At 31.7% G+C, this 12053-nt stretch overlaps 1 protein-coding gene across 1 annotated transcript in view; it reads right to left on the bottom strand.

Moving 5' to 3' along the window:
* LRRIQ1 (leucine rich repeats and IQ motif containing 1) overlaps positions 1-12053 on the bottom strand; it is a gene marked incomplete at its 3' end in the record, with an annotated part of 287926 nt that overhangs the window by 162545 nt on the left and 113328 nt on the right. Inside the window, exons 8-12 of the mRNA XM_079714084.1 lie at positions 11609-11700; positions 10285-10402; positions 9514-9737; positions 5662-5736; positions 288-1922 (exon numbers count right to left, since the gene is read on the bottom strand). Of these exons, the coding sequence (XP_079570210.1) occupies positions 288-1922; positions 5662-5736; positions 9514-9737; positions 10285-10402; positions 11609-11700 (2144 nt within the window). The remainder of the gene's footprint in view (positions 1-287; positions 1923-5661; positions 5737-9513; positions 9738-10284; positions 10403-11608; positions 11701-12053) is intronic.

Here is a 12053-nt window from a genome sequence, read left to right as displayed (position 1 = left end):
ATAGGGGTAGGGGATTAAGAGGTACAAACTATTATGTATAAAGTAAGCTACAAGGATATGCTGTACAACACAGGGAATATAACCAATATTTTATAATAACTATAAATGGGGTATAACCTTTAAAAATTATGAAACACTATATTGTACACCTGTAACCTATATATTGTACATCAACTATGCTTCAATTAAATAAATGAATAAATAAAATATGCCTTCTATTAAGATTTTTAAAGTTACATTTTAGTGAACCAATCACAATTCAATATGAAAAAAGTATTATAAAATACCTGCTGTAAAGTATTCCAAGGGCCACACTGAAGAATTTCTAGTGTATTCAAAGGGGGCATCACGTTGACTGGGCATTTTACAAGTCTCTTTCTCCTAACAATTTTCTTCTGTTGATTTTGCTTGAAAATTTCAAACCAGGGTTTAAATGATTTTATCCAAGCAAGCCTCTTTTCTTCAATAGAAAATATAAGTGTTGGCTCTGGTACAGAGCAGGTCACTATATTTTCACATTCAGTTCTATTTTCATGACATTCTTCTGAAATTTCTTTAATCTGAGACTTCAGAGAGTTTACTTCTTTAAAAACCAAAGAGTTTTTTGCAGTGTTGCCACCCAAATCTTCACAAGGAGCATCTCTACCTAAAATATAATTTTGCTTGTTTATTTTGCCTTCTACATTTATCATAGCATCATTGGTGTTAAAAACCAAGTCACTATTCAGAGCACTGCCTTTTGGGTTCTCCTCAGTTTCTTTAGATTTTAAATCAATTTCTTTTTCTTGTAGTGTTATATTTTCCCCTATATCTGCAGGATTTTCTAATTTTAGTTGTAGTGGTTTTTGTTTTATTGAAATCACTGAAATTTTCTTCATATTATTGTCTTCATATAATGTTCCATTTTGTTCTGATATCTCTTCTTTTTCTACTTGTTGTATCTTATTCTGTTGATTATCGATTATTTTCTGTGCTTCATTGTTTACCTCATTAATGTCTTGATTATGTCCTAATATTTTTATTTGGGTTTCTTGTCTCATAATCTCATTTATGGAAGGTTTCATGACTTCTTTTTGTATTTGAGAGTTTAATTCTTGCAGCTGAAACTGTTCTTTCACATTTTCTTTTAGATCTAGGTGTTCCAATTCAGTTTTTTGGTCTATGTACTCATAATTCCTTGTTTTTTTGACCGATTCTTCTGAACATTGTTTCGCTAGGTTTTCATTTTTTTCTTCTATTTTAAATACTGGCAAAATTGCTTGGCTTGATATAGATTCTTTTAATTGCACTTGCATTGATTCTTTCAATACAAGCTGTCTATCTACATTTTCTCTCTTATTCGATTCTTCAACTGGCAAAGGGGGAGCACCTTTCCACTTCTTTGACTTTTCATCCCCTAGTCTTCCGGCTACATCATCCTTATTCTTTGATCTATCTTCGACAGTTAAGTATTTGGCATTATAATCTCCGTTTTGTAATGCTCTACTTATTATTAGCTGTTTTCTTGCAGCCTCTCTTAATCTCAATTTTTCCTTCTTTAGTAGTTGTTCTCTTTCTTCTCTCAGGATGTTCTTTTTTTCTTCATATTCTTTTTCTCTCCTTTTCCTTCCCTCTTGCTTCTGCTTTTTTATCTCTTCTTCTATTCTTTGTTCCTCCTCTAATCTTTTTCGGTTTTCTTCTTCCATTTGTCGTATTTTTGCCTCCTTTTCCTTCCACTCTTGAGCTTTCCTTTTCTTACTTTCTATTTGTTCCTTTATGATTGGGCCATATTTTTGGTAGGCCACAAATGCTTTATATTTAGCTTGAATTTTTACAGCTGCATTATGCTGCAGTTTTAACAAACGCATTTTTTCTTTTTCCTGTAGGTCTTTAAATTTTGTTCTTTCTTCTGCCATTTGTAAATGCAAGTTTCTAATAAATTCCTAAAATAAAGTAAGATAAATAGTCAGCATAAATTAAATGTGAGATGTTACTAAAGTATCATCCAAAATATAGATTGAGAACAAATACTAAAACTGAAATCATAGTAAAGTCAATATAAAATTTACTTAGAGGAACTAAAGTAATTTATTTTAAAGGGTATATTAATTTTTTAAATATTTAGGAGCTTCTATCAAGTTAGTAAGTTGATCCTGTAATATTATGGCTATACTAAGCCACCCAGACATAGATTGAGGAATTCCTTGAAGATAGAAAGCTTATGAAATCAGAATGACACAGAGAAAAAGAAAAAAAAGCCTCAAGCTAAAATCTGTGTAGGAGAAAAGGACTTCAGACTTTCTGAGATGGGAGTTCTGATAAAGGAACTAGCACAGGGACTGAAGAAGTGGGGAATTATTTTGTGACTTATGATACCAGGAAGGTGAGGTAGTACATACAAATAAGCCTAGTTACACATCTTATCCTTTCTCAACTATTAAGAACGTTGATAAACACATTTTGCATTAAGTGAGATAATCTGGAGGTAGGTGAGAAAATAGCATTGTCACTAATGTTCTAAAACAAAAGGAAACAGATCAACAAAACTTGGCAAATATTTGAGAAAAACTAACACAAAAGATGTGAGGCAATAAAAATGCTTCAATAAGAAGATGGAAGAACCAATTTCTGAGAAAAGAGCTATTTAAGTAAAAATTAAAATAAAGATATTTTTAAGAAAAAAATGTGTAAACAAGAATAACCCCATATAAAAATGAAATGCAAGTCCTGAAATAAAAATATATGACTCACTCAAATAAAAAAATCAATATAAAATTGCTGAACAGCTGATTGCCTAAACAAAAACTTCAAAATTAGGTGTTTCCCAAAACAACATATAAAACACAAAGTTATGAAATATATGTCAGAGATGTTCAGGTGTAAAGATAATCAACACAGAAACCTCAACATATGACTAATAGGAGTTCCAAAATGAAGAACTGAGAAAAACCAAAGGGAAGAGAATCATAGAAAAATATGTTTTCTAAACCAAAAAAAAAAAAAAAAACAGACTGTTAAGATACAGAGTTAACTTCATGCACACATACACACACACACACACACACACACACACACACACACAATGATGCACTCATATACTAGATACTAGCAATATTTCAGAACACTAAGGAATATAAGCTCCATGAAGGCAAGGATTATTTTCTGTTTTATTCACCGCTGTATCTTGAGTACTTACAGAAATGCCTGGACACAGTAGAAAACCAGCAAATATGTGTGGATGAATGTAAAAAGTGAAAAATTCCAAAGCTTCAAAAGAATGTAATGAATGAGTATCAAATTTGCAATCATAGATGGCATGTGAAAAAAAAAATAAATATGCAATAGAGTTATATCTTTAAGTTGTTAAAATTAAGTGGTAATAAACCTGCATTCTGTGTCCAAGAAAACTAATCATTCAGTTTTAAAAGCAAAATAAAAGCATTTTAAATTGTGCAAAGATTGAGAAAATTTGCTGTCCAAAAGTATATTTTTGACAATATTTAGCTATATACCTCAGGAAGGGAAAACTGAGTCCAGAAAGCAGAGGAAGACTGGATTCAAAGAACACTAATGATCAAAGAAACCCTTAACACTTAGCACTTAAATTTTTTATTCTGCCTTCTTCTTTCCATCATTTCACTTAAGGAGTCAGCTGTCAGCTTACTGCTGCTCCTTTTTAGGCAATGTGTCTTTTTTTCTGGCTGCTTTTAAGATTTTTCCCTCTAGTCTTGAATTTCAATACTATTAAATTCCCAGGTGTGATTTTCTTTGTATTGATTCTACTTGGAGATCTTTAATCATTTTCAAATGTTCAGACTGATTTTTCTAAAACAATTTAAAACCATTCCAACTATTATCTCTTTACACATAGGTTCTGCCCCATTCTCTCCACTCCTTCCAAGATTACTATTATACATATTTTTTATATTTTCATTATGTATCACATATTTCTTGTGTACTTTTCTGCTTTTCCCCTTTTTTTTTTTTTTGCCCTCTCTGTGCTTAAATTTGGGTATTTTCTATTGACTTCCCTTCAGCTTCATTAATGTTCTCACCTGCCGTGTCAAATCTACTGTCAAACTTATCCATTGAAATTTTATTTTTATACACTGAACTATTCAACTCTAGAATATATACTTGGTATTTCATTAAAGATTCTAATTTTCTTTTCATATCACCTGTTTAATTATTTTGCTACTGCATGATAGTTATAGGGGTTTTTTTTAACATCTTTATTGGAGTATAATTGCTTTACAATGGTGTGTTAGTTTCTACTTTATAACAAAGTGAATCAATTATACATATACATATATCCCCATATCTCTTCCCTCTTGCATCTCCCTCTCTCCCACCCTCCCTATCCCACCCCTTAGGTGGTCACAAAGCACCGAGCTGATCTCCCTGTGCTATGCAGCTGCTTCCCACTAGCTATCAGTTTTACATTTGGTAGTGTATATATATATATATATGTCCATGCCACTCTCTCACTTTGTCCCAGCTTACCCTTCCCCCTCCCCGTGTCCTCAAGTCCATTCTCTAGTAGGTCTGCGTCTTTATTCCCGTCTTGCCCCTAGGTTCTTCATGACTTTTTTTTAGATTCCATATATACGTGTTAGCGTACAGTATTTGTTTTTCTCTTTCTGACTTACTTCACTCTGTGACAGACTCTAGGTCCATCCACCTCACTACAAATAACTCAATTTCGTCTGTTTTTATGGCTGAGTAATATTCCATTGTATATATGTGCCACATCTTCTTTATCCATTCATCTGTTGATGGACACTTAGGTTGCTTCCATGTCCTGGCTATTGTAAATAGAGCTGCAGTGAACACTGTGGTACATGACTCTTTTTGAATTATGGTTTTCTCAGGGTATATGCCCATTAGTGGGATTGCTGGGTCGTATGGTAGTTCTATTTTTAGTTTTTTAAGGAACCTCCATACTGTTCTCCATAGTGGCTGTATCAAATTACATTCCCACCAACAGTGCAAGAGGTATTTTAATGGCTCCCCTAACTCCAACATTTGTATTACCTGAAAGTGGGCCACTACTGTCTTTTTTTTTTCTTGTCATTCATAATGAACCATGTGTCTTCACATGCCTAACCAACTTTTTTAAATTTAGAGATGGACAGTATAAACATACTTTTTCAGGAATGTGTTTGTATAAATTTTTAAAAGACCTGGAAAACATACAACGATAGTTAATATTTTTAGCTACATTACAGGATTATGGGAAATTTTATCTACTTTTAAATTTAAAATAATTTTATATAAAAACTGTGGAGTAAATTAAAAACAATAAACATGTCATCAGGATCATCTTAAATTTAAAGGGGTTATTTAACACATTCAATTAGTTGTGTTAAAGAAATGCAGTAACCTTTTATAACAATCCTCAATCATAATGAAATATTCACAATAGTATGTTTTCTCAAAACTTAAAAGAAATTTTACAATTACAAGTTTATATAGACATGTTCACTCATTGAACCAGTTTATTTTCCTTTTCAAGACATTCTATTTCAAGGAGAGTTTCTATAACTAAGGTATTTTAAAACTTTAGTAAATTAAACCCTATACCAACTAGGCAATATTATTTTAAAATACCCATTCCAAGCATAGTAATTTACTTCAAATGGAGAATGATTATTGTGCTGCTTAAAAACAACAAACACATACCTCATGCTGTTTAAATTTCTCCTTCCATATTTTCTCCTCTTTATGAAGTTCGTCATTCATCTTGTCCTGTTCTTGCTGAACATATGATAATATTGAAATATTATATTCAACTATCAAACAATATCATGTTTATTATGTATGATTCTTATGACATATATTTGTAAAAAATGGTTAAAGATAACAACTCACCCAATGGTCCTCAGTTATTAGTACTGGGATAACAACTTTAATCTCAACCTGAAATATAATAAAATGATACCTAGGGTTCCCATTAGCATATAAAGATATTTAAAATCTGGGTAAGTTGTTTTATTTATTTGAGTTTATTTATATGTTTATTCATATAATAAAATGTTTTGGCTAGAAATACTCCTGGACAATGCAAAATTTACAGATGATAATGTGTGTTAAGATGGGTTTTGCATTACAATTTTTTTCTCTCCACACCATTTCATTTAATTCACATAATAAATCAGCTCAGAGGGTAATTGTTTTCTTTCATTAACTCTTTATTAGCATCTATTTTGTTAAGGCTCTGCAGAATAAAAAAAATCAGTAAAATATAATCCCCTCCCTCAAAAACTTTACCTTTAATAATATAGGAATGCAATCATACATTCACAAGTTGCCCCAAATTTAGCAAAATAAGTTTATCACAAAATAAGAACTATAAGGATTATGGTAGGAATAGGTGCTATAATTAGAGGATCATGAAAGGTTTCATACAGAAGATTGTTTTTGAAATGACTAGGCTTTTAAGAGATTAAATAAACATTTTAGGCATTTATTAAATGTTTTTGAGCTAGGAGAATGATTACAGCTCTGTTTTAGAAAAATTATAAGGTTACATTTGATAGAATTAGAGAAAGTAAGTCAAGGAGACACTAAGGAGATCAGTGAAGTAGGTATTAGAGAAGTCCATGTGAGAACCAGTGAGGGCCTTCTGCAGATAGGGTGGGAGGATCAGAAGAGACACAAACACAATGTAAATATGAAATGGTCATAAACTGCCAACTGACTGGATAAAAGGAAGCGGGAAAAGTTCTTTGGACATTATCTTATAAGAATTGTGGGAACTTTTGATGGCATTTAAGCAGGGACATAACTTTTTTTAGAAAATAATTATCCTACAAACTGCACTATGGTGCATGAGTTTACAGAATACAAGTCCAAAAGTAGGGAAATCAATTAGAGAGTATAGTAAATATTCCAAGCTAGACATTAGGACATCCTGAACTATAGGCTAGCAGTAGACATATGGATGAGACAATGAATAATATAACTATTAGAAGGAAGAGGATAATAAAAGAGAGAGAAGAGTTAAAAATGGTCCATATCTTTCTAGCTTCGACTATGATGATAGTGTAACTCATCAAAATAATGAACACCAGAGGAGGAGCACAATTCAGCAGGAAAGACAGTGCATTCAATTTTAGATACATTAAGTTCTGAGTGTAGGAGAGTTATGTAGTTTGCCTTTTTTTCTTATAACTATAGATTTGGTTCTGAACAGCCATAACTGTGTTTGAGATTATCAAGAGAGAAAATACATGGAGTAAGAAAAGAAAGAACAAAGGGTGGAATCCTTGCTAGGAGCATATTCAAGGAGAAAGAGAAAAAGAAGCCTAAAATAGATATCAAGGAAGAACGGCCAAACATGTAAGAAGACAGTCAAGGCAGTATGGTCCCACAGAAGTCAAGAGAAAAAGAAATGGTCAGCAATCAAATTTTTATTGGCATGAAATACTAAAGAGGCAAAAATAAATACTGAATTAGAACCTGTGAGTATGGTTCTAGAAGCCATTGGTTATTTTTGTCCAATCCAATTTAGAAGACATTGATTATTTTGGTCAAAAGCAGTTTCATTCACTGGGGCAGTGGTGGAAGATCCCCAGCAGATTTAGGATTGAATGAGAGATGAGGAAATGGATTGAGCACAAATAACTCCTCCTTAAGAAGCCTGCCTATGATAAGTAGAGCTAAAGAGCAGCTGATGTGAGACATATAAAGGAAAATGATCTCATGATTTTTCTTTTGTTTTGTTTCTAGAACAGGAGAAAATTGAACATGCCTATAAGCAATAGGAAAGGAGGAAGCTGTAGGGGTGTTTCAACATAAAGGAAAACTGGGGTAAGCTAGAAAATGATAGAATATAGAGCAAAGGAGGAAAAGCTAGCCTTTGGTAGAAGAAACCTCTCTTACTGAGATAAGAGCAAAGGCAAAAAAAAAAAAAAAAGGCAAAAAGGCGACCACAGAGATTGATGCTAACTAGATGCAGGATGAGAAAGAAAAAGAAGTTCGTAATCGATGCAAAAATGTTATGTGATAATTTGCTAATAACGAGGAGGGAGGAGTTGGGTAGAACTCTTAAGGAAAGAGATTTACGATAGCTGTTTTGGAAAATGGAAGAGGAAGTTAACAAAGGACACAATAGAATTACTAAATAAGTAAATTATTTAGAATCCATCATTATAAAATTATGGAATGGTCCCACTGGAAAAATTTTAAGCCCCAAGGTAAAACAAAGCACACATTTAGAAACTCATTAAACCTACTAATGTCATATATATTTTTTAAATCATAATTTTATGATAAAGCACAAATTACTTTCAAAAAACAAGTTACAGTTCTTCAACGGTAGGGCCCTGGTGTTAAATCTCTTTTCTATCATGTAAGCACATAGCTGAAAGCTTTGCCCTTAAAGTAGTCAGTAAAGTTTTGTTACAAAACAAATAAAAATGGCAACTTAGCTGAACAGAATTTAAAAATCAGATGTTTTTTAGAAAATATTTGAAAATATCACTAACAACCAATAGCAATAATACGTTTTACCACAAGCCAGCAAACACTTCTCTAAGAATCTACATTATATTCACTCCTACTCCGGAATTGAAAAAAACAAAACAAAACAAAAAAAACCTTCTGACTTTTGGAAATGACTAATCTGGTCTGTGGAAAGGAAAATATAACTAAAAGAAAGCTAAACATTCATAGCTTACTATTAGAAAAAGCCATGGCCAAGCTGGTTCGACAATATTATCACTTTTTAATTTATTTATTTTCTATATAATCAGGAAATGCAATGTACTCAACACTGGAGGCTTGAATACCCTGAACTGCCTATGTGACTACATGCTTAGGTTCTCTATATGGAACACTCAAACTAGTAAGTTGTGAGTAATATATAAGGCAACTTTAGTAATGTAAAACAAGAGATGTAAGTCCTGTCTGTTATCCATACATTCTAAGCGGCCTAATGGCCCACAAGTAGGTCCTAGAAATCCACCAGTTTCTCAATACACCACTACCATGACCTGAGGATGAGGACCACCTGAGGTGCAGCTGGGAGGAAACAGAAATGAAAACAACACAAAATTCCTTCACACCAAAAAAGTTCTAGTCCCAGGAATTAGCTCAATTATGGGAATGAGGCACATACCATCACCTACATGGCTAAACCACTCAACCGAATATGTTTTACATAATTGCTAGATATCAGACCACATAGCAAGGACATTACATGATTGAGAAAATTCTATTGCCTTTTTCTGATTAGAAGGGTGTAAAAAAGTAACAACTTATGTAGTAAATATCAGCTTTTTTAGGACAATCTTTGAAACTATGAAGTTTCAAAGCAGTACCTGAAATTCTAATGAATTTTATGAAAACTAGGCAAGGAGTCCATATTAATACTGTTAATCCACAGTCAACTGCTTTGATTATTAGGACTAATTAAAACCCATAGAATGGAGCTCAATCCGCACCATAAACCAAAACATCAATACTGTTCAGAAGTAGATACTGATTTTTAAAAATGTATGAAAAACAAAAATTAAAATTAAAAAACCTTACCTTCTGAATATTCTCCAATTTCTTCTTTTCAACTTCAAACTGTTTCATCCAGTAATGTCTTTTTTCTTCTTCTTCTTGAAACTGCTTTTCTTCTCTATCCCTCTGGGCTTTGAGAGTTTGTTTCTTTTGGTCTTCTAGTTCTTTCTGTTTGTCTTGCCAAGCCTCAAAGGACTGCCTACATCTTTCTTCCACTTCACAGTATCCGAAATTTATATCAGCATCATCTGTATTCATGAGGAGAAAAAATTTTAAATCAAAACAGGCAAAACTGATCCAGTGCAAAGTTTAAAAGTAATTTCAAAATAAATAAATAATGTCAATATATTACCAAAGTAAAAGTAATAGTAGGCAAAATACATGTAAATTCCATTGCATCAATGAAGAAGTCACATAACTTGCCTTAAACTATTCCATAAGACTTCTTTAAAAACATAATGTGTGTGTGTGTGTGTGTGTGTGTGCATGTGTGTAGTTAAGGGGTACATAAGGAACACAGTTAAGAGACACTTAAAAAATTCAGGTCTGGGTATATCTATTGTAGTCAGCTTTATATGTGGAAAATTTTTAACTCTACTTACATGAAGTTAAATTAGGAGTAATAAAAAAACTATGAGAACATGTAATTAAATAAGCATAGCAAGTATACAATTTTTTCAAATATTGTGACTATATTCTTATAAATGTCAAAAGAAAACTGTCTACATTTTTTTCAGATAATTAAGGTCAATCACATAAAAATTATCATAAATATCACAAAGCAATTTAGTCCACCTGGCAAAACATGTTCATCCACAGACAAATCACAAGGATCAGGCTCTGGAACAGAATCAGGACTGCCACAATGAGTTTTCCTTCTCAGAAATTCTTCTTTTTCTATTTCAGATAACATCTAAGTGGTTAAAAAAGTACCAGTGATTAAAGAAAAACAAAATAGAGAGTAAATCTATTATTTTAATAATGTATTAAGTATTTACATATACATATCTAGAACTTTATTTACTTCAAATCACTCTCAAATACAGTTCTATATAGCATATTGATAATTATTCTCTTTATGGTGAAGAAAAATATTTTTTCCATGCAAGTGCACTGTGTTTTACCCTCCTAATGTTTTTCAGAATTCTAATTACTTTCTAATATTTACTCACAATATTCAATTAAACTGCTTAATAATCATATCAAAATGTTTTTACTAATATGTGTTTTCCTCCTAATACCTTTCTATATTTCTTATCTGCAGCAATAGCTCACATATACAAATTGCTAATATATTCAGTATGTTTTAAAAATAGAACTATTCTCTAATTTGCCCTGACTTACACAAAATTATAATTTTGATTAGTACTTTTCCATAATTATACTTCTATATATTCCAGCTTGAAAGATACAGGATATCTATTCCACTGAAGTAGCAATATGATAGTTCAAAATTAATATGTTTCAGGTTTGAGGGTTACCAAAAAAGAGAGTAAGAAAAATACATACAAGTAATTTTCACATTATGCTAAATACACAGAGAGCAAGAATAGAGTAAGGTAAAATTAGAGTTGGGTAAAATGAGAAGTAAAAATGATTTCAAGATGCTGCACTTGTGGAAGAAGTTTTCTCTTAAATACATTTCCGGGAGTTTCACCCAAAAATGCTAGGCTCTCCTTTACTCTTACTTTTTTATGGATGTTTCTGTTTTACCATTAAAAAAAACAAAAACTAACATAAGATATTCTACGTTTAAAGTTCCCACAGGGTATTTAAAGTCTCCACTGGATCACAGAACATTCCTAAGCAAAGTAATAATATTAGAGTATATTTCATTGTTTTCCTTGGAGTTTTTAGGGAAAAAATACTATTCAATATAGTTCTGCTCTCTTATCTACATTAAATTCCCAAGTATTGATGGTTCAAATCACTATTTCTAACATTTATAAAGATTGAAATTTGTATTGTTTTATATTATACACCAGAGGAGGAAATAAATCCAAAACATATTAGCTTAAAATAATTTAATTTTTAAGCCAGTGAACTTTAAATGCTATGTGAGAGGTAAAGGTAAATTTCTAACTGTAATATTGAGTACTTTCAGTCAAACAACATATACCTTCATTAATTGTTCTGGATTTTCTTTACATTCAGTTCGTAATTCTATCCTTAAATGCATATGATTATTAGAAACTGCTCCATAATCATAGCCTATAAAGAGAAAGAAATATTATAACTTTAAATATTACAGCAGGACACAAACTATTTCATCATCCTTTAATCTCAAATTCTACCACAGCATATTCTTTATCAGTAACTCAAAACAATAGGAAAATACTGAAGAACAAAGAACATAGGAAATCTGTAATCTTTATTCAAAAATAAAAATAACAGATTTTTAGAGCTCTTTATCACCTTTCATATTCTAGACTGAAGTTCATTTTCCATGTACACAGAATAATGCTGTGTTTAATATCACAATGACACATTGATTAGAAACCAACAAAAGTTCAATTCTACCTGCCACAAACTAGCAGTATAATCTTGCAGCATAAGATACTGAA

This window comes from Hyperoodon ampullatus (genome assembly GCF_949752795.1).
Source record: "Hyperoodon ampullatus genome assembly, chromosome: 11".
Taxonomy (NCBI): Eukaryota; Metazoa; Chordata; class Mammalia; order Artiodactyla; family Ziphiidae; genus Hyperoodon; species Hyperoodon ampullatus.
The sequence above is the reverse complement of the archived record's forward strand: the minus strand, read 5'-3'. Positions and strand labels throughout refer to the sequence as shown.